The sequence below is a fragment of the Alosa alosa genome, chromosome 17 (genome assembly GCF_017589495.1).
Source record: "Alosa alosa isolate M-15738 ecotype Scorff River chromosome 17, AALO_Geno_1.1, whole genome shotgun sequence".
In the NCBI taxonomy this organism is placed as follows: Eukaryota; Metazoa; Chordata; class Actinopteri; order Clupeiformes; family Clupeidae; genus Alosa; species Alosa alosa.
This window is the reverse complement of record NC_063205.1, coordinates 16,002,608-16,026,126: the sequence shown is the minus strand read 5'-3', so window position 1 is coordinate 16,026,126 and position 23,519 is coordinate 16,002,608. Positions and strand designations below refer to the sequence as shown.

General features: G+C 43.1%; 1 protein-coding gene across 7 annotated transcripts in view; it reads right to left on the bottom strand.

Moving 5' to 3' along the window:
* The window catches only part of eps8a (epidermal growth factor receptor pathway substrate 8a), a 57,891-nt gene that overhangs the window by 3,750 nt on the left and 30,622 nt on the right, over positions 1-23,519 (bottom strand). For 3 of the 7 annotated variants that reach the window (XM_048268004.1, XM_048268002.1, XM_048268003.1), the window contains exons 2-22: positions 22,157-22,246; positions 20,500-20,570; positions 16,460-16,527; positions 15,558-15,719; positions 14,201-14,350; positions 12,370-12,452; positions 11,584-11,720; positions 10,531-10,604; positions 8,683-8,809; positions 8,424-8,512; positions 8,056-8,130; positions 7,540-7,688; positions 7,106-7,289; positions 6,736-6,872; positions 5,747-5,858; positions 5,474-5,614; positions 5,035-5,070; positions 4,514-4,537; positions 3,979-4,219; positions 2,843-3,026; positions 1,913-2,045 (exon numbers count right to left, since the gene is read on the bottom strand). In XM_048268004.1, the coding sequence (XP_048123961.1) occupies positions 1,913-2,045; positions 2,843-3,026; positions 3,979-4,219; positions 4,514-4,537; positions 5,035-5,070; positions 5,474-5,614; positions 5,747-5,858; positions 6,736-6,872; positions 7,106-7,289; positions 7,540-7,688; positions 8,056-8,130; positions 8,424-8,512; positions 8,683-8,809; positions 10,531-10,604; positions 11,584-11,720; positions 12,370-12,452; positions 14,201-14,350; positions 15,558-15,719; positions 16,460-16,527; positions 20,500-20,570; positions 22,157-22,221 (2,442 nt within the window). In that variant the 5' untranslated portion in view covers positions 22,222-22,246. Of the gene's footprint in view, positions 1-1,246; positions 1,310-1,912; positions 2,046-2,842; positions 3,027-3,978; positions 4,220-4,513; positions 4,538-5,034; positions 5,071-5,473; positions 5,615-5,746; positions 5,859-6,735; positions 6,873-7,105; positions 7,290-7,539; positions 7,689-8,055; positions 8,131-8,423; positions 8,513-8,682; positions 8,810-10,530; positions 10,605-11,583; positions 11,721-12,369; positions 12,453-14,200; positions 14,351-15,557; positions 15,720-16,459; positions 16,528-20,499; positions 20,571-22,156; positions 22,247-23,519 lie in introns of all 7 variants that reach the window. The other 4 variants (XR_007196309.1, XM_048268008.1, XM_048268005.1 and 1 more) reach the window with 4 other exon arrangements.

Here is a 23,519-nt window from a genome sequence, read left to right as displayed (position 1 = left end):
GTCTGTGGAGTAATGACCATGGACAAGGCATATCCATGGCCACCACAAACTACAGATTTTCACAATTATTCAAGCCACTTTTTTTCAAGTCTGACATTAAAAGCACATAGCAGATCTATATATTGTCAATTTTTACATAATTGTTGAAAAACTGCATTGAAAATGTTCAGCTTGAACTGCTCTACTACATCAGTTCTTCGATTTGTGTGATAACCAGGAAGTCAAAATCTCTTCACTGTGTGTAGAGATGTCTGTTTGAGGGCCACCACTTGTAAAGCAGTCCAAAACATTGCCTTCCAGTTTCCCAGCAGATGGAGAGTCTTCATCACAAGAAGGGCAGTGTGGTTATATCTACAGCGGGTAGGGTGTGGTGATGTCCTCATGGATGCCACATGTTATCTGTTCAGGTTTTAGCATGTTACACCAGAATGCTAGCCAGCCTAGCCGAACACATTAGTGCAACAATGGCTAAAAAAAAACAGTGAGCCGCCTTTTTCTCTACTGGTAGCAGAAGGACACGGGACAGCTAAGGTTTCTGAGAGAATACACTGGGTTATGCTACTGAGTTTAACACATATTGGGGAATTCAATTTCTAGTTCTATGGGAAGGGAGGGAAAGCCTGGCCGGATGAGGACAAAGGGACAATGGGCGCACTGACAGCGAAGCCTCGGGTAAGCCAAAGATATCAACAGCGTATCTAGTATCTCTGTGCCTTAAACTGATATAACACCTCCTCAATCTGTTGGCCAGAATCACAACAACAGAGAGCTTTAACTCTTGCTGTGTGACTTTGTTAAACATTACAGAGAAGACAAGAATGCTGGTCTCAGCTGTTATAACTAATAGAGTGTTTTTTGTGCAAATCCAGTATTTTGTGTTATATGTATGCATTGTTTGATATATGTTATTAAACATTCATAAAATGTCAAGACAAAGAGTACAAATCCTGCGTTAGCTCAGGCCGTTATAATGATAATCAAAAGGTGGATAACCCGGTTTCAGAAAGTAAAAGTCCTGCCACATATATTTGTTCCAACTATTCACTAAGCAAGTCGATTGCAGTTAAATCAGCTGTGTTAACTGCACAAGTAGAAGTGATCCGTGGCAGGACTTTCTGAGGCCGAGGTTATCCATCTCTAATGAGAACTAGCTACAGCATGCGGTTAAGATCGAAACACCCTGCATTCGATCAACAGCTGGCCAACAGATCAGAGATACACAGCGGCGTCTACAAATCCACAATACCTGTCAACTCACGCACTCAAGAGCCAAATCAGAAGATCAGTGAGGGGGAGGTCAGAAGAACACCTGCAGGGTGGAGAGACGAAAGAGACCAAAAGGACACCTTGCCAGAGTTGGCGGACAAATCCTCCAGTCAAGCCCAGTCCAGGCTGGCCCAGCCAAGCCCAGTGGGCCACCAGGGCCAGAACACGGGCCTCAACCCCACAGAAGAGCATCAGGGATGGACATATCACCACTGGGCCCACTACACCATGACCACAAGTGTGTATAGAGGGCATTATAGCTAACACTATATTCACAGAGTACAGGATCCCCTTTTCATACCTAGACAACATGACACTTTGTGGAAAGCACGATGAGACGTTTGTCCTGAACACTGAATTATTTTAATAAGTCCCAATCACAAGGTTGTAGTATTCTATTTGTGTGACACATTCTGTCACCAGAACATTGTGCTGCGATTCTACCTCGCTTAGCATATCAGGGAATCAGTAGATGAATCCATTTCTATTCTATAACAACACATATGACTTTAAATCACCACCAACACCATCATAGCCTACACAGAGATAAGTAAATGTCCAGAGAGAGAGAGAGAGAGAGAGAGAGAGAGAGAGAGAGAGAGAGAGAGAGAGAGAGAGAGTGAGAGTGAGTGAGTGCGGTACCCACCTCCAGAGCGGCCTTCTGGACCGTGACCTGGCTAAAGACGCGGGCTCCGTCATCAGGACAGACCGTCTTCAGCTCCTCCTTGTTGAGGGAGAAGAGCTGGGCGCCGGTCAGCACCCCCAGGCTGTTGATGGTGCTGAGGGAGAAGAGAAGTCTCATTACTGGCACCAGGAATTGATCAGGGATTCCGGAACAGCTGTATTGATTTTTGTAGTTGAATATTCTTGTCTACTGTCTGTGTGCATTTTGTGTGTGTGTGTGTGTGTGTGTGTGTGTGTCATAGCATTTTGTTCTGTTTGGCTACATGCCATTCTGTTTCAATATATAAACATTTCTCTATGGACCAATTTGTGGTGCACTACACAGAAAAACAATATTTGTGAGATTTTCTGTCATCATGTGATGGACAATAAATCTTTCTGAATCCTTCAATCCTTGCGATGAAGAGTTAACTGGACAATAAAGTGCTAACTGGACCACACCCTTCCATTCCATTTCACAATCCTGATGAGTTGGTGTGTTCATCCCATCACTGCACAGGTCAGTGCATTTCACAAGTGTTTCATGAGTGAGGATGTCCACGTTCTGCTTACCATGTAGAAACACGTCTCATATACATATTCTGTACACATACATTAATGCACCGTACATGTGTGCATATGCATCTATGATTGATAGCAAGCGTTGATGATTACATGATTGCCTGTTGCGTGTTAGGATAGGGAGCATGACATGACAGAGGAGAGTGGGAATTTCCTGGGCTCTATGTGCATGAGTGGGTGAGTCTGTGTGTGAATGCACACAGTATATTTAGGTTTCGTTTCCTCGATTTCCACAAGCCTCTGGCCTACCATCAAGCACTGAACTCATAAATTACACATGTACAGACATCACTGAGTGTGTGAGTGTAAGAGGCCCCTCCATCTGACTTACACAGTGCTGAAGCCTTTGGCCTCCAGCCAGGATCTGACGTGCTCGGGCGAGGAGTCGTAGGAGATGTTGACTGCAGGCAGGCTGGTGCTGCGTGGGGCCACCTGGAACTTCTTCTGGGCACTCCTACCCAACGTCAGCCGGTGCATCAACTCGTCCTGAACCTCCTCCATATTGGACTTCCGCCCTGCACCAGGACCAACCACACATTCACTATAGCAAGATGCTACGGACAAACAATGACATGAACAGTATTCGGTTGCTAAGTCCGACGTCACAGGCCCAACAGCTTTTTGCTGTTACCAAAACAAAACCGAGCAGGTTTGAAAGCCGTTAGACCCGGAAAAAGATTTATTAGCCTACTATTGCATCATCACTTAATAACCGAATAGCATGCTACAGAACACAAAATAATACATGCTACAACATGCAGTATAACATACTGTACATACAGTATAACATGTGATACCAGGCTATCATTTGTGCTATAATATATGACATTAACAGTATCCTAACACTGCTTGTGTGAGTTCAGATCTAGTATGCTATTATCTTGCACTCATCTCCAAAGGCTGAAGGCCTGGGTTGCTCAGAGGAGGCCTGTGTATGTAGCAGAGGAGGCCTGAGTATGTAGCAGAGGAGGCCTGCGTACAGTATGTACCAATGTCACTTACTTCCTCTGCTCTCTGCTAAATATGTAAATGCAGTACAGTGTACTTGTTTTACACATAATACCTTAACTTAAATAGGTTATTATAAGATGTAGCAACATTTCCGATTAGGGTTAGTAACATGTTATAATGTGTTCCAACATAAGAAATTATAATAACCTGTAATTAAGCGTGATTAAGTGTAATTAAGTAATATATATGACTTGTAGTAGCCTAATGTTAGTGTGAACAGAAAGTCTCACGTTTGTTGCTGTGGCTAATTGTGTATGCATGCTGTGAATGCGTTAGAGTCTGTGCACATGTGTGATAGTGTGTGTGTGTGTGTGTGTGTGTATATGTGTGTACAGTGTGTGTGTGTGTGTGTGTATGTGTACAGTGTGTGTATGTGTACTGTACAGTGTGTGTGTACGTATATGCGTGTACAGTGTGTGTGTGGGTGTGTACAGTTTGTGTGTGTGTGTGTCTCACGGTTGGCGGGTGGAGGCCGCTCCTTCTGCTGTTCTCTCATGGTGACGCTGCCGTTCTCGCTGGAGCCCGAGTTGCTGTTCTGTCGGCTCAGGTTGCTAGGCGCCGCCCTCGGGGGCTCATAGGCAGGGGGGGGCAGGGGCGGGGTGGGCAGCCTCATAGGGGCGGGGGCAGGAGGAGGGGGCGTCGGGGCCGGGGGAACAGGGGTCACCACAGGCTTGGGGACGTAGTCAGTCTTCTGCTTCTGTTGGAAAATAGTGTGGTGTGATGTCATTAACACAGGCATCCATACTGTTCAGTGGTTTATCATTATGAGTGCAACACCAACTAAGCCATCAACACTTTCTAATAAAAATAGCGAACACATTAATCTATATCTGCTTAATCTATATCTGTCCTTGTTTTAAATTTAAAGGGACAGAACTGATGAAATGGACAAAATAATTAAATATTTCAGAAGGCAGAGATAAAAGCCAGGCTGTTGAATAAATGCCCTCAGCACACATCCATTCAAAAATAACAACCATGTCCAAATTACCTCATTTAATTCGCCCAGTAATTGCTTGCAGGGAGGAAAACAATATGAAAATCAAAACAAGAATCAAATGAAAGATGACCAGTGGTTCACAGCAATGCACTCTGGGTAAAGCCAGGACACAGATCACCACAAAACACTTTGCCCATTCTCCATTCATTTATTCCTAAATGAATGTCAACTGCCATGAATACATGGTGGGAGGGTGGTCAAAACAATGACACTACTAAGATGCTAGTTGTATTTAAATCTGCTAAAGGTAGCAATCTTCTACAATGAGAAGATTTGAAGAAATGGCCCTGATATATCAAATACATGACTAAATATGACATCTGAGATAGAACTGCAAAGGCAGCAAGACAAGCAAGAAAGAACTAAATTAATATGGAAAGGAGCACAACGTAAGCAGAGAGAGAAAGGGCTAGTGTCCTTACAAGTCTACATTTCTAGCACAGAATACACACCTCAGCGCGCACACACACACACACACAGGAACACACACACACACACAGCAAAAGCCCTACCTTGAACAATTCAAACTCCTTCTTTGGCATCATAAGCTTTACATATGAATGAGGAGGTGGAATGAAGAATGGAGAATAAAAAGGATTTTTTTTTACACCAGTGATGGAGAAAGGATGAAGTGAAATGAAATAAATATGTGCAAACAAACACAAAACACCTCCGCCCACATAGAGAACCCTAGCAGCTGTACACAAATCTCTACAGCAACAACAGCCATGGAAGGATTACAGAATCAAGGTGAAAAGTAATATCAATTTATAAAGATGTGCTGTAAATGGTTGCATGTACAGATCTAACAAATAAACTAACAATGAATGAATAAATGAATGAATGAGGAATGAGTATGATTGCACAAATGATATTGTGTACTTTGGTATGCATCACATCCCCCTAGCCACTGGTCAGAGGAGCCAGAGGGATGGCCGCAGCGCTGCTCACCTGGATGGTGTGGCTATAGATGGGCTCGCCTCGGCCCGTCACGTCCACCGCCCTGGAGATTTCCAGGATGTTGTTTGGCACGTACCCAGAAATCCCAGCACCATTTCGCACCTTCCACCACTGCTTCCTGTCGTCCAGCACCTGTGACGCAGATGGACATGAGTGTCATGCACAGACTCGGCAACAGTTCAAATTGTAAGGATACTGCTAGTCACAGTTTTATGTTTAGTGCAAAGTGTTTCTGTGAACAAAGAGTCCAGTGGAAAGAGCTACCTCCACAATCTCATCCTTGACCACGGAGAGCTCGGTGTTGTTTCTTGCCACAAAGTCATACTTAGATTTGGCAAAGTTTTTTGGCTGACCTCTGCTGTGAGCTTCATAGTTTCTGTAGGCACACATAATCAAACCACCTCATTTAACCTTTTCTTTGCTTATCTTTGGAGCAAACAGCGCTTTTTGTTATTGATACTTTTTTAAGTGTTTAAAACACACACACACACACACACACGAGAACAATTTTCTCATCAAGTCAATAAATACTCTTATATTATAATAATATAATGAGTATATCATAATCACTTCGAACTGAACCTTCTCAACACAAACAAGCAAATGAAATACAGTAATATGGATATCTACTGACTAACTACCACTGGGCATAGATAACTATATGAACTGAACAGAAAGCCAACCACAGACTCTATGGGCTGCTACATCATTAGCGGTCACAGCCGTGGAGAAGTGCCTCAGCTTCAGCATCATAGGTTAACAGAGGAGGAGAGAGGGAGAGATCCTGAAGATAGCCTCAGAGAGGGTCCCTCTTGACCAAAGGCAGGAGTTAGAGACGAGATCATCAACAGGACACTGATCATCAGAGGAGCATGATTGAGTAAGGATAGAGGTGTTTTTTTTAAGATTGAAAAAGAAGGCGTGATGACAAAGAGATAGGAAATTATGAAAATATTTTGCTGTGTGAGAGAGAGAAGAACCAATGATGGGGAAAGATGTATCAGTATGGACTCCTCCATTCATCAGATCATTAAGATTATCGAATGGAAAAACTCAAGAAAATCACTGACACCTTGGAATCAATAAATGACAAGAGTGCACAACCAATCAGAGGAGTTGATGTGAAGATCTAAACCAATGGGGAGGGGGGAGAATGAAAGAGAGGAGGGAAGAGAGGCCGTCACCCAAATGATTGTTTGCAGACAGTAAAGCTGGGCAGTTCTCCAGGGCCTGGCGCCCCGCGTGGGTGTTACCTATCTACATGGCGGCTGACTGCCTGCTTAAAAGCCGCCACGGCCAAGTCCTGGTCCAACAGGTGTATGCTGCTCTTGTAGGCGGTGTTACCAAACGCGTACCCGTCAGCAGAGGGAAAGTCCTGAACATTGAGTTGCTGCAGGAGACAGAGAAAGACAGAGGAGATAATTCATATCTAAATATCCTTTGAGTTGTCATTTGAGAAATTATGTTTTACAAGTATTACATTTGACAGAATGAAAACCTTTTTTGTTTATACTGTTGGACTGTGCGTGTGTATATGTGCACATGTGCGCATGTAAGAGAGACAGTGCAAGTGTGTGTGTGTGTGTGTGTGTGTGTGTATGTGTGTGTGCTGCTCCCCCTCACCTCTTGAGACAGCCTGAGCGCCACCTCCTCCTGCCTCTGAATCTCGGCGTGGGCCAGCGTCTCAGCCAGCCGGTTCAGCTCCTGCTCCCGCGAGCTCCCCACGAACGCCAGCACCGGCGGCTCCCAGCCGTCACGGAAGTGTGGTGTGTAGGCTGGGAAGAACTGGTCCTTAGGCCACTCCAGCCTGTCAGACCACAGGTCACCCGAATCAGGAAAGGAAGGAGAAGAAGCAACACATTACCTCATTTCCACCACCTCACTGAGTAAAGATAAGCTACGCAGAAAAGCTACACTTAGGGTGGGAGACCAAAAGTTACTCTTTGAGAAAACAATCGAGTCTTGTTGACATGTTGGATTTATAGTCCATGTTACTATATGTAACAATATTCTCCACATGTCAGAGGAGGGTGAATCGCCCCTCAGGATCCGGTTACCTGCACTTGGTCCAGCCGTCTCCCAAGGTGACCCACAGGTGTCTCTCCTCAGCGGTGGCAGATGCGTGGAGGAAGTCGATGGCCTCGCGGGTCAAGAGCGGGACCAGCACGGTCTTGACCAGGTCTACTCCCCCCGAGGTCTGAATCACCTGCAGCGTTCATAAAGTTCACTTATATAAACTTAAATGGTCGGAATGTGTCCAAAAAAGACAAAAGACACAAATACATAAAATGGACAACACGCTCATTTCTCCACCGTGAGGCAGAAACATATACATTCATATATGTGTTTCTGTATATATATTCATATACAGAAACACATACAGAAACATATATTTAGGTCAGTAGGCTACAGGGAACTTGAGAATACAGAATACATGGAACTTGAGAATACATCAGCGCAATGTCAACAAAATAGAAAAGAAATGTTATCATTTTGAACACTGTTTCAGTAGGCCATCATTTGTGAGTGAGACGGTGATGCAGTAGGCCTGTGAGAGACGTCCAGGTCTTTACCATTCTCAGGGGTGTGAAGAGGAAGTGGACCAGATCCACAGCACTTGGGTTGGAGATGTGGTTTTTCAGCTTCGCCTGAAACAAAGACAACCCACGACTCACTGCCACTGCCGAGAACAGACCAACGTCCTAGACCAAGAGTCGACTCACCACCACGAGCCATGGCCCATTAGGAATCACTCAAGACTGCCATTATCAAAGCCTACTTAGCGCTCGGGAATATTCATCAATAATTAGAGCGGATAATAGACTTCCTAATAGAGACGTAATGGCTTCCATTGAGTAAAGGGTGGTGTGAAATGGTGGGGGGGCTATTCGGGACACAAGTGATTTATGCCATTTTAATTGAAAAGTGAGGAGCTGCTCACCAGCAAGTTGAAGGCGCACTTGAATTTCTGGAAGCAGTCGACAAAGTCCTCCTGCGGGGGCGGCTTAGAGCGCAGTGTTAGCACTCCCTCTAGTGGCCACAATGTGAACACAACACACACACATGTGTAAGGCAGTGCTTAGACATTTCAAAGAACTAAAAAGGTCTGTCTATTTTTGTTCAGCTGAAAAGACTTATTTTTGGGGTCAATGGAGGAAAATCTGGCACTGGAGTGCAAGAGCGAAAAAATCAATACTCACCTCCAGGTCCCTTCTTTTTGCTCTTCTTCGATTTCTTTCTCTTGGAGAGCTCGTTGAAAGCTTCGGCTGCTTTCTGAAGTTTGGTGACAAAGTGTTCAATATCGTCCAGGATGTGATTCAAGATTTGCTGTGAAGAGAGTACATTTTAGTCTCAGCAAATAGACCATACATTAGTAGTTCTACTGTGACAAGGACACGCTGTGAGTTGAAGTATGTAAAAGTAACACACCTGCAAAACACCAGAAGGCTATAGTGTTCTTAAAAAGGCCATTACAAAGTCATTTTACTGCCAAAGCTGAATACGGTAATATCTACTCTGCCCAAAACACCTAACCCCATATTTGAAAATGTTATGATAATATTGCTCTAATTCAAGATGTGAGGATTTGTTGTGAGGTAAATTTGATTTTCAAGGCAGAAGATGAGCAGAGATGAGATGAGAATTCCCTGTTGAATTAGGGAAAAAATGACATATGGCTTGTTATTACGTAAGCTCGTTTCCCTAGGTTTGTTAAAGCCACTTTCATAGACGATTCCGCCATGCTTTTTATTCCTTCATGTAAGCATTCACATCAAAGCATGATAAGCAGAACACAACTTTGATGGTATAAGCTTTCTTAAACCCACTGTTATGTACAGCAAGAGGACAGCGTATGTGCATAAGGGTGCCACTTTTCCCTTCACCATCCTAAGGTGAGATGATGGGAGCACATCATGAGAAAATGGAGGGTGGTGAGACTCAAAGTGATCCAACATCATGACATTTTGAATGTTGGCAGGCAATGGTCAGACATTAGACAACATATTTTGAATCAAGAGAACTTACATCGGCAGCAAGTAACTTGTCATAATCATCTGTGGTATAAATTATCACTACGGTTTGTAGACATCACGATGAGAGAACGAGTTTGAAATTGTAAAACATGTATTTATATAACCTCAATGATGATCAAGAAATAAGTTATTCCTAACTAACATCCTTTTATAACATTTTTAAATAACAAGTTTAACTGATACTATTAACATACTGAAGCTACTCTACCAGAGTTTTTTTTCTATGTGCGCTCTGTATCCCAATGTCTCTCTGTGTCGCTCTGTGTCTACTGCGGCTGGGTGAAGCCTGTTTGAAGAAAGCATGCTTGGCCTTGCAGCCGCGGAGATAAAGACGTCATCAGAGGTGGGCTCTATTCAAAACAGCTAGTAAGAGAACAAACGAGTGAACTATATGTAAACCATGAATGATGTGGGACCTGTGATCACTGTATAAACCTCTGAACTTATGTTACGGTGAAAAGTTTGTACACTTGGCAAAAACAGTGCTGACTAGCAAAAGATTAGACCAAACAACGACCCTTTCATAACGCCACCTGTGGGTTCGAAGTTGCCAAGTGTTGTGTCAGCATCTAAGGAGGGGTATAGATATTGGTGTTCGACAATTGTTCGGGAGTGCGATTGTGTGATCAACTCAGGCTTTGCGCTATGTAGTCATTAAAGGAATTTTGCACGGAACTCTGCCGGACTTTTGTGGCTTCTTTTTGGGATACTTTTTTTGACTTCAGCACTTATAATGGTGTATTTTTGTTACGTTATGGACAAGATATTTGGACTTAATTTCTGACCCGAGTCTTAATTTCTGACCCGGCACATCCAATCAGAACATACAGAACAGGTCATGTGAGTCCCCAGCATATTGCAAAAAAATGTTGCCCCATGTTCCATAACCTTGAGGCTGAGGGAGGAGTGAGTCTGTGAAAGACTCATGTAAGCAGGGTGACAAAACAATAGTTGAGAGGATGACGAGGGGGAGGAGTGGATCCCAGGATGAGTAAACGAGGGGTTGCCACTCACCACGTCCCGGTCAACGCGCGCCGCCATCATCTCAGCCGGCTCGTCCTGCTCAGAGTACTGCTGCTGTGGGTCATCTGAGATACACACACACACAAACACACACACACACACACACACACACACACACACACACACACATTACAGGTCACACTCCAATACCATCGTCATTGTCTGCAATGTTAGTCCCAAATGCACTGTTGTTGATGAAAAAAACATGCAAGCTCCACTCTAAAAGGATCTCAACTGGCATTCTTGCAAGTGACTACGAGAGGGATTCCACAGGCCATCTAGCAAAGGTTCAGCTACACAGTGTTCAACCAGACTCTGCCCCCGTGGTACAGCCTTTTCCTGACAGGACGCTGCTGTGTGTGGACATCAGTTGGCATAACGGCGATGACTTTCTTCCAGCTACTCCAGTGCTCATAATGGCCGCCAGTAATGGAAGTCATAATTAACAGTTCTTTTAACCGAGCAGAAAGGAGCAGAAAAGTGTGTGTGTGTGTGTGTGTGTGTAAGGGGGAAATCAGACACTTGTTATTGAGAGTGTGTCGGCTGAACAGCTCCTTACAGTGAAATTACGGCTTAGGGGAGTAATTATGATGGAGTTTGATGGATGTCTACCTATACAATAGAACAGATTTGCTTTTGTCTTTGCACCTGCGAATCATCTCTCACTTGGAAGAAAGGCTGGCAGAAATGCACTGCAAAACATAGAGCCTCTCATATAAAAAAAACATTTATCATGTCTTCAAAATGTCTGCAAAAGACAATGTTTTAGCTCTAAAAAAACTCAGAATTCCTTCACATTATATGTTTAACCTTTTAAAATGATTGTTTCATGTATCTATTTAGCATCTGTTGACATTTCAGATGGCTTCAGTATAAATATAAACAAAGAGAAATAGGCAGAAAAAGATGAACAGAAACACTGCACTGAGACACACTGCTCTTGTCAGGCACTGCATACTCATAGTACTGTTGTAAACACCACACACTTCCTCTTTATGTCCTGTCAGGCCACTCAGTGGACTCTAAAGCCCAGTCCTGACTTACACTCCTGCTGTTCATTGGCCCAGGCTGACCAGGCGGCTGCCCTGCTCTTCACGTCCACCTGCGAGTTCCCTGCCGGGGGTTCGGGTGCTGGGGCCACGGGGGGTGGCGGGATGCCCCCGTCACTTTTCAGAATCATCCTGGAAACGGGGAACGAAGAAACAGGAGACATTCACTTTTTGAACAGTAAAAACATTGAAAGAGAGAACTGCCAGCTTCCCCCTTTCTACAGGTGTAATGAACAAATGAGGAAGAACTTCTGTGTCACCCAGAGGGCATTCAGCCCACTGATCTCTAAAGAATAGAGAGATCAGAGATTCAGTCAAGTCTACACAGAAGGTGCTCAACACAAAAGGATTCTGGGAAACTAAGGCCAAAACCATTGTGTATGACAAGTGAAAATGATAACAATAATTAATTTTCTTTGAAGGCACACAGTCTACAAAGAAGGTGCTCATCACAAAAGGATTCTGGGAAACTAAGGTATGAGCTACACCAGGCGCGTAACTGAAGCGTTCGTTCGCGACGCGTAAAATCCATTTTAGATGAATGGTCTATTTTTTTTCGAACGTACGCCCCACTGTCACGTCTGGTGTAGCTACTTCCATTGATTATAATGGAAGCTAATTGTTGCAGCAGACGCAACGCGAACGGAACGCTTCAGTTACACGCCTGGTGTAGCTCAGTCCTAAGGCCAAAACCATTGTGTATGACAAGTGAAAATGATAACAATAATTCATATTCTTTGAAGGCACCTTTCATGACACTCAAGGTCACCTTGGATTTTACCTTAAAGCCTCTGGCCTCTTCTTCACCTTCCCCCCCTTAAAGTCACTGATGGCACTGTCGATGTCAGCATGGATTAAATTCGCCTGGAGGGGGAAGAGATCAAATGGGTCAGTGCCAGCACTACCCTTCTCATTATCACACACACACACACACACACACACACACACACACAAATACAACAATAACAGGACTTCCAGCTCAACAGTGCCCAGTGGGCCAGGGCTATAAAAAATACCGTGCTGCCAAAAGGAAGCCAGGCTAAACTACACCCTGTTGTGGAGATAATGTGTGAGCCACTCATAAATCAAACTGCTCAGCCAGGAATGTGATGACATGATTAATATGCATCGTGTGACAGTAGTTCACACAGCCAGAGGAAAGTATGAGTGGCTCATAAATACGCTGATTAGCATTGTCCATGTCATAAAAAAATAGCCATATGTTCACAGAGATCCTCCCTTCTCGTCTTCTTCTCTGCATAGTCTGTTTACATGCTATATTAGCACATTTGCACAACCCCTCCCTCCCTCCTGGACTGTGGCCGTACTTGATGCTTAATACCTGATACTCAATACTTGACCAATGGCTGTAACCCTTTTACCTCAACCTATTCTTGCACTGACATAGTTGTGTTATATTATCTTGTCTACATTATACATTATTCTCTTATATGGCCGTGTTACTATCCCCACCCTTTCAACTATGCTGATCATCCTCAGCTGCACTCTGAATTACAGGCTCAGTCCCTGCCCTGTCATGCTTGATCATCCTTAAGCACACTATGTTGATACTTGATATTTGATTTAGTTTATATAGTATATTTAGTATCATGTTTATCTTCTACTGTCTCTATTGTACAGTGGAGTTTTTTATATGGATATTACTTTTTCTGCTGTAAGTGCATGATGTCTGTATGCTACTGAGACCTTGAATTTCCCCTTGGGGATCAATAAAGTATGTATGTAATGTATGTATGTTACCGGTATGTATGTATGGTATGTATGGTATGCATGAATTTATGTATGTAATGTAATGTAATGTAATGTAAGTATGTATGTATGTATGTAAGTAATGTATGTATCTATATATATATGTATCTATATATGTATCTATCTATCTATCTATCTATCTATCTATCTATCTATTTTGCATAACAACTTCATATCATGACATCTCAACTGGCATTGTAGTAACTCTGAGGTGCATGCAAACTTAAGACCATCTTATGACAACACTGAGTGATAAATATGGGTGGTAGAACTGGACAAACAGGGATGTTTTTTTCCTGTGTTTTCCATGCTACATGGACATTTTACATTTGATCATTCTGGTACATTTAGAGGTCTACACTGCAATCTTCCTGTACTCCCATAGGTGGTGTTAAAGTAGCAGAGCACAAATCCTGCTGATCTGAGTCTCTCCCCCTCCTCTGAGTAAGAATAGTGGCAGTGTAGCGTACACCCTCACCACCAGCAGACTGGGAATGTGGCTGTGTTCAGTAAATAATGGTGTGTGAACAAGGGATTTATTTCTATAAATGTGTGTGGGTGGTTAGGTTTCAACTAGTTAAGTAGTTTTTCAATGATCCTCAAATTTTAAATGCATTCGATTTTAAAATAAAGGGCTTTAAAAGGCAGTCAGGGGGCGCTGTGATGCAAGCGGTCTGAGTGCCCATGGGGACGTGGGTTCGATTTCAACCCTTGGTCTTTTCCCGATCCCTCCCCATCTCTCTCTCTCTCTCTTGCTTTTAAAAATATATATTTATGTAGTTTGTACAGTTTAAAAGTCTCGTCAGAGTGTGTTCCAGGCCTCTGCTGCAGCCCAGGCTCACCTTTATGTCGTCGCACTGGAAGAGGTGCAGGTCGGGCTTGCCCTGGCCGGACTCCTTGCACACCAGGGCCAGGATGGAGTCGTAGCTGCAGGCGCTCATCACTGCCTGGCAGTGCTGGATGGTGCTAATGGGGAAGTTTTCAAGCTCGTTCTGAAAATGTTTCCAGAGAGAGAGAGGGGAAGTTAAACATCAGCATATTAAGTATATAGGACAACATTGTGTATATAGGACATGATGATAAATGGCGGGGGCATATTAAAACACCAGACAACATATATAGGACATTAAAATAGGATAAGAAAACATTATGGTGCAAAAAAAGAGTAAGTGTCAAGTTAGCAAAGCCTATTCATAAAAGATACAGACAGAAGAGACTAGCGAAGAGAGACCACTGAATGCTATTGTACTTCAGTGAATACAGCTGAAATAACCATTAGTGACATAAAATGTTGCACAACTAAGTTAAAATATTTTCAACTTGTGAGGCGCCGAGCGGATCGCTGGCCATGTTTATGCAGCTTTAGACAGTAATACAGAGCCACTGAGAACACGGAATGACTTAGAACACAGCTCTTTAATTAGAGGGTGCAAATAGTGGAATGAAAGAGAGAGCTGATGAGTGTGTCCAGATTTAACACAGCATTAGCCAAGGTGAAGAGTGATCTGGGAAAAACATGGCTGGAAAACTGAGAATTCATATCAACTATGAAAGCCTGCCTTTGTTCAACCATTGGTATTTTTTTTCAACCACCGCTTTAATAATGATACTTGGCACATCTTCGACAGCACTTCAAATATTTGTATTTTAGTTTCATCTCTAGTGTGTGTGTCAGAATATTTAACACCAATGATGCTTGGCTCAACTTGGAGAGCACTTCAAATTATCAGTTCCATCTGTCCTGTGAGTCCGTTTGAATATGAAACTGCCAATCTGTGTCCACCTGTAAATGAGAAGCTGGAAAATATTAAAGGAGAATTCCGGCGATTTTTCACATATATCTCCGTTTATTGAGGCCACCGAGTACTATCGGTACGAAAGAAAACGAAAACAGGCAGCTATAGTGCTACACTCTGGGGGCATGTTCATGAGCCCCCCGGTTCATGCCTCCAGAGTGTAGCACTGGCAGCTCTAGCTGTTGGCTGTAGCAAGTCGAGCTAGATAGAACCGATTGTTTTCGTTTTCTTTCGTACCGACAGTACTGGGTGACCTCGAGAAACAAATATCTATGTGAAAAATCGCCGTAATTTTCCTTTAAGATGGAACATGAGACAGATTCAAACAACTGCCAGGCCTCAGGATGCCATTCAACCTTGTTTCAGCAGCTTAGCATCCAACCCCCATTGGGCAGAGGTTCACCTTGGTCTCCGCATCGATGAGGCTGACGGCCTTCTCGTCCACCTGGAGAACCATGTCCTGGGTCCACACCTTCCCTTTGGCGTCCAGCAGACGCAGCTTGCGGATCCCATCCTCGATGGTGATCATGGCCTCTTTACGGTCCATCACAAATGTGGTCAGGTGCTGTCACAGAGGATGTCAGGTGATTATGTTAAATTACCCATGATACATTGTCATTATAGGCTACCTCCAGGTATAACAGGTTACTTTTACAACAGATCATGAACACTCCTAAGATAAATGATGTAAGCATACAGTATATGCTTATAGACACCGGTCTCTAAACTAAAGTTTAGTCTACACAATGCAAAATGTCAGTGAGCTTTTGCTCACCATTTTAATTTTTTTTATACACAAATAGTTATCACGATCTTTAAGTAGAGAAGCTACAATATCACAAGGGTGCAGCTGTCATATGAAATATAAGCTCTGACAGTGGGGAAAAAAACATAATTGATGACCTGCTTGTTTCGTGAAGGTCCAGTCTATTCAGTTAGACATTCACAACATTACACAACAGCTGTAAACAGGGGAAAACCAAACCAAACATGATGTACTAAACAACATCCTGTGTATTTTAAGACCACAACAAATTACTTTCCAATCACTGGCCCCAGTGGTACCATAATGTTCCAAACAACAACAAAAAGACAGCCAGGGACCCAAGCAAAGCCATGTCCAGAGGAAACTATAGGAGGAGTTAGAATTTGGTGGGTGCAGATACAGACAAGTGTTGATGCGCAGGTCAGGTTTTCACACGGTCATTTGTTCAAATCCTCATTCCTCAAGATACTGTTTCTGGACTAGATACTGGACTAGACTGAGTTGGATCGTAGTGAGAGACCTGTTGGTGTGGTGCTCACCTCCACATGGTACTGTGATGTGTCCGTCATGCTGTTAATACTGTTCTTTGTGTAGTTCTTCCTCTGTTCTGAAAGACAGAGCACATCACAACACAAGAGTCACACAAACACACACACACACACACACGACACGGTAGATTTCAAAGCCGCACAGAAGATTTTCTTAAACAAACAATTCTTTCCCTGGCCTACTAACCCAGAGCAAAAGGAATGTCATTGTTAACACTTATAAAGAAACAACGGTATATTCAAATCAAGGGCAAACAGAGTCCAGACCAGAAACACCCAGAGAGCAAACAATGCCGTCCAACGAACTGCAAACAACTCATAATCAAATCGAATGGTAGTTATATGATGGCAGACTTCTGCAGACATCATAAAAGAAAATGTGGAAGATCATCAGTCATGACATTTTTTTTTCTACCATATAAGAAGGTTTGTACAGGTGTTTGGTGCTTTTAGCCTTCAATTATTATTTTTTTTTATTTTGTTTTATTCTCCCCAGGTTTGCATTTCCAAAAAGCATGTTTGTCTTCTGACCATCATAACAAAAGAAGGAATGTACTCAAAATGACTGACAAACTCGTTTAATGATGGTCACTGCACAACAATGCTTTTTGGAAATGCTATTCTGAGGCTTCAGTTACAATACCAACTGTATGTCAGTACTGATAGAGTGTAAAGCACATGCAAAGTTCAAGTCACACACTCAAAATCCCACTCTAGGAAAGGAGGAGGATGCTATAGAGTAAGGAAACTATACGTGCAACTATCAACCTTTTTGTGAGTAGGCCTTAAGTCTGCAAAACCAATAACAAGTAATGCTCTATAATAACTCAATTTAAATGTAACATTAATTCCAAAAATATATTTATTACAATAAAATGTAATCATGTAATTTTATCAACCACCAGAAGAATAGGAATTGCCAATAAAATGGCCAGCAAGCTACTGCCAGGAGAATTGGGGTCAGTCTTTGTCCAGTCCAGACCTTGGGCCACTGAAAGGCGGACACTAAGGTGGAGTATCTGAACTTGTTTTGGTTTTGCAGAGGGGCAGTAGCACACAGCACACAGTGCTGGAACCCAGCTCGGTTCCAAGCCTGCTACCTTTCTTTCTGTGTTTGGCAGATGTGCGGAAAAAGTACAGTCCATCTGTTCCTGCTCGTGCGATAAGCAAAGGGAGAGAAACCGAGTGATGAATGGAGAGGGAAAACAAAAAAAACAAAAAAAAAAAAAAAAAAAAAAAAAAAAAGATTGGAGACATGGATGACTGAGAGGTCATAAGAGAAAAGGATCCACTCGGAGAAATATCTGTTGGTAAAGTTTGGATAATGGTGTCTGCTATCTGAGCACTGGCTATCACTCTTCATAGCCCAAATTCAAAAGCTTGATAATATTTTCTAGGACGCTGAAAAATTATGTTTGATATAACTACGTGCTAAACTATGCAGGTACATGCCATTCCTCTTCAAATATTAATGCATGTCCTCAAGGACCTGAAACATTCATATTATATTCAGATTATTCATTAACATGATCTACAGTCATATATGGTTTATTCTCATGCATTGATTTCCGTATTTATTTTGAAGAGACCACTGCACATTTTTCTCATGTCATCCTACAGTTGCTGAATGACATTCTAATGAGTTGACAGTCATATTCAAAATTAAGAGACCATTGCAAATTTGAACATAACTGTCAACTCATTCTGTCAACTCAAATGTCAACCGTAGGATGACAACAGAAAAATGTGCAGTGGAGTTTCCAGAGCTGTATATCACCAAAGATATGCCAGAAAGAGACTAAAGATTGCTTTCTTCTGGTCTGTTATCCAATGGTATTTCCACAAAGGTAACAGGTAAATAATGAAATAAGTAGTCAGACAGCTTGACAGGGCAATTAAGAACCCGTCTACGTCAACTTCTCCATCTGTCACAAGAATCCCAGGAGTGGCAACAAGATAAGCCAAACAACTGCTCCCTTCCATTCTTTCGTACTCCTCTATTGCCCATTAACACACACACACACACACACACACACACACACACACACACACACACACAGGCAAAGGCCCAGCAGTGTGTGGGTCAGACTTAGCACCACAGGCACCGACAGGCCACAGCTGGCCCCCCTGGAAGGTGTCAGCCTTTCCCCACAGACATGGCACAGGACGCCCACAGGGTAGGATGGAACAAACCACAGCCACCGCTGAGGACCCCGCAGGCAGGCAGGCAGGCAGGCAGGCAATCTACAGGAGGAATCACGGCTGCAACTGCAACTCCTCCTTACTGCAGCAGTAGGGCCAGCTTGGACACAGCGATTGGACACTAGCAGGTTTAGACCTGCCCACTGCGAGACATTCCACCAATGCCGCTGCTTTGCCGTGGGGTTGATGCGAGTGTGATAGGGAGGTGGGGCTGAAAAAGAGCATGCCTCTGCAGTCTATACGATGAGGGTGGGGGGGGGGGGGGTATGGCAACAATGAAAAGGAACTGAGTGTACAGTCTTGGGAGGGGATGCGTAGAGCACACACATGAGGAGGCAGAGCGCACATGAGAAATCTCCTTAACACGTTACCATGGTGATAAACGACTTCAATAACAAGAGCCTGTCGGGCGGTGGCGGTCGGGGTGGTGGAGCCGGCGAGCGAGCGAGTGAGCGAGTGTGTGTCACAGGGGGGTCCAGCCAGCTGAGCGCGGCGGTGGCAGCGCATCCGTTAGTCCTTGAGCCTCCCTTCAGTTTCTGCTCTCCCTTGTTCCCTTTCTTCTGGGGCATCATGAAATAGGGGACCAATTATAGATGGGCGGACATGCGACAAGCGTGTGGTGGCTCACAGCTGATTGGCTGGCTATGTGAGGGGTGTGATATATGTGGGGTGCGGGGGTGAGGCTGTGGTCCAGAGATAAGGCTGGGCAACACCTGAGTCCAGTTCACACAGTCCACTGCAGCTCCAACAGCCTCTATAGCTCTCACTCATATCCACATACAAACACAAACACAAACATACTGCAAAGACAACATACAGACAGACATGCAAGTGAACACATACCAGTGTTTCCCATACATTGACTTATTTGTGGCGGCCCACCACAATATCAATATTGACCACCACACAATGATTTTCCAGGTTGTACTAAATTGTGCTTAAATCTGGTTAGCATCATAACCACGCTGTACTAATTTGTTAAAACTGTTGTATTCAAGTTAATTCTGCAAACCAACCCCCACAAATGGAATTCAATACTGTGGGAAACACTGCATACACTATAATCACACACAAACACATATAACACACACGCACACACACACACACACACACACACACACAAACACATAACACTATACACACATCTGCAGGATACATACACTATACACTAAACACTATACAGAGACACACATCCATACACACACAGGAGTGCACACCGAGGATTAATACAGATTCATCCAGCCCATTTATGCCTCTTCATGCTCTGTGATGATGGATGTGGTCTGAATGCTCATGTGAGAGGCTGCAGTGTCTGAAGAGCAGTCAGTACATTTCTCCCACTGACAGAGGGAGACACAATGTGCCGTATACGTACACACCCGAATTCAGTCAACATCAAGATACCCTCAGAATCCAAAATGCAAACAGCCCTGCATTCTGCAATCATTTTCATCACTCAATACTGATAGCCATATCAATATGGACTATCAATATCTGAACAATATATTAATACAATCTATAACATTCTTGGTAGAAGGTAATGCAATAAAACACCCCTAATTTACACATTACACGTACAAATGTATGTATGTATGTATGTATGTATGTATGTATGTATGTATGTATGTATGTATGTATGTATGTATGTATGTATGTATGTATGTATCTACAGTATGTTAAGGGCTGAGATATAGAGATAGTATACAGAGACATACTGTACTGCATGTAGATATAGATGATGACATTATGTTCGGTTTCTGAAGGTCATGTTGGATGGGGCAGCATCTAGGACACGGGAAGCATGTGCTTGTGCTTGTGCAGCCACTCACCATAAAGAGCCTTAGCACTGGACTTGGTGGCATTCCTCTGTGGCAGCTCAGGGGAGTGGGAACCATGGCCGCTGGAGAGGGACGAGAGGAGAGATGAAGAGAGGAGAGGATGGAGAGAGAAAGGAGAGAGGAGAGGGATGAGGTGCGGGAGAGATAAATGGGATGGAAAAAGGGAAACAGAGAGGGGAGGGGAGGAGGGGTCAGAGAAGGGTGACGGAAAGGTAGAAGTATAAAGATAGAGAGAGAGAGGAAAAGAGAAACAAGGTCAAGACAAATATAGGATGAAAGACAGACCGACATACAGACAGAATGACAAAAGGAGAATGGGCAAAATGCAGAGAAAGAAAGAATAATGAGAATAGAAAAAGATGAGAAGGAAGAGAGCTCTTCCCTCAGAGCAAGCTCGATATGGTGTGTTTACTGCTGTGTCTGAAGCAGATGAATGCTCTTTGGACGATATCATTTGGCATTGATGAATTTATCGGTCATTTGATAGGCCATGACTTCATAGTGCATTTTAATGGGGTGAGGATAAATAATGGATGGAACCAATTAATATGGTGGCATATTCAGGGCTAGAAACCAATTGGCACAAACAAACAATACCTGTAGTCTTCAGGAGTGAACAGCTTTATTTTTTAATGACACCACGTATACAGGTGACTATAAATAGATCTTCAACATAAAACTGAATAACAGTCTTTTTCTGACTAATACTCCACTCCTGACCTAAAAGTAACTCTTAAACGCAATAAATACATGCATGACAGTAAAACTTTTTTTTTTACTTAACCAAAAAAGGAAATTAATAAGAGGAACAAAGTAGAACTAGAGGTACAAAGTGTAAAGAACTCTTTCTTGATATGTTCAAGAGAGTGTGATTTTGTTCACAACTCTTCACCTTCCCTTCAGGGCAAAAACTCAGACAACAATTGCTTGGTCAACCAGACCTCAGATGCACTGACGAGTTGCACGGAAATCAATTTATGAGGCAAATAGAATTATGGCCTGAGCCTGGGAAAAGGACACGGCAATTAAGTAACTGGATCAATTTTCCCCCCCGAGACACAAGCCAAGCTGAAGGAGTAAGGTCAGTGGTTTTGCAGGGGTTAAAGGATTGGTGTGAATACTGTTGATAAAACATTTGATTTGTTTATGTCTAACACTCTCTATGGGGGGCCCTCATGGAATGCCAAATCAAATCAGACACCTACCCTCGGTCATAACAGATTGACTTCTCACTTGAAGACTCCCTGAAGGGAATTGACTTCCATCACGGACAAAGTATTGTTTTTTTTTTATTGATGTGAATGTGTACTTACTTGTTTTGTGTGTGTCAAGTAACATGTAACCTACTGGATGCCAACATTTCCACGGGATTAATAAAGTATCTATCTATCAATATTAATATAAGCTCAGAAAACAAGCTTTTGTGACTTTGATGCTACAATACTTAACTCCCTCTCACACAGTCCATCCCTCAAACACACACACACTAGAGATTCAATTACCAAATACTAATTTGGACACAAACACTGACTGCCATTGGCTGATTCAGACCAGAGATGTTTCACATACAAGCAATGCCAATAATACCTAGAAACTTAAAGGTTAATCACATGTATTTTAAGCTGCATTGAGCTGGTAAGATACTCACTTTAGCTGGGAGGAGTGGGAGCCAAACCCACTAGAGGGGTAAGTGGGAGCAGAGTACCCGTTCATAATGGAGGTCACGGCAAACAATCACCTTTGGGAGGAAACACAAAAAATAAAGGAACAATTTTAATTCAAATCCAAACCAATTTTAAGACACCCTAGAGGTTGTACCTGTAAAAAGCAAAAATATGTGTGTTGGTTGTATTATGAAGCCTAAAAGCAGTGTTACACTGCTATCCAACATCTTAAGACAGCATCATTCCACAGCATCAGTAATGCTGAATTTGTAACTATTGTACATAAACCAAACATTTCTTGTAGAAGGAATTTTCCCAAAAAAGACACAAATAAAGGAAGCTACAATGGAATCTCCTTTTCGCAGCTATCATAGCACAACCACTCTTGGCAATGATTTCTGAAATACAAAATAGGCCTGCAGTGACCTTTCATAAACACCATTACAGCCTTCATCTCACTGGTACCTCAGAGAGTCAAGTGGCTGTGGTGAATATATGAGCATGATGAATCTAGTGTCTTTTGACTGTAGCCTGAGTCACTGTCTCTCTCTTCTCTATTCTCTCACAATTCTCTATGGCCTGGCCTGGCCTGGCCTGGCCTGGCCTGGCCTGCCCCCCCCCCCCCCCCCCCCCCCCCCCCCCCCCCCCCCAATGTGTGAAAATAATCACCAACACTTTCATTACTATTCCAAGATCTATAGGAGTTCATCTCTGAATCTCTTGAACTAAAAGATTTGTGACTTGTATGCCATAATGCAGTGGACAGGCATTGTCCATTGTCCTTTAACCATTAAGTATTAAGGACAGGCGGTGCCATCCACTAATGTTACCTCCTAACTATAATTTCTACAAGACCTCAAGGCAACCAAGATAATAGCTTTCCAAGCTTTATAGCCTACAAATAGGTTCACGACCTTAACCAAACCTAGGTTCACCTCACCAACACCCATCACCAACAGCAGGCCTGTTAGAATTAGATTAGAAAGGCCTGATAGGAGAGGTTAACAACGTTTGGAATGGTGGAATCAAACCCGACAATCTGCATGAGGTGAAGAGAGTGAACACAGCTCAGACTGTGAGAGGAATACACAGGCCTCGAGGCTGATCAGATCCTATCTTTGGAATCAGGGTCACACTCTAAAAATAACATAATATTTGGGTCCTGGCCAGATGCCAGAGTACCTACAGTATGTGTCATGAATACCAGGGAATACATGTTGCATCATCCAGGAGTTTTAAGCATCTTAGGCTGACAGGTACAAAACACTTAAAGGAGAACAAGTCATTGATTTACAGGAACAATTAACAGATAATCTAATGTGAACAACTTCTTGGACTACACACCAG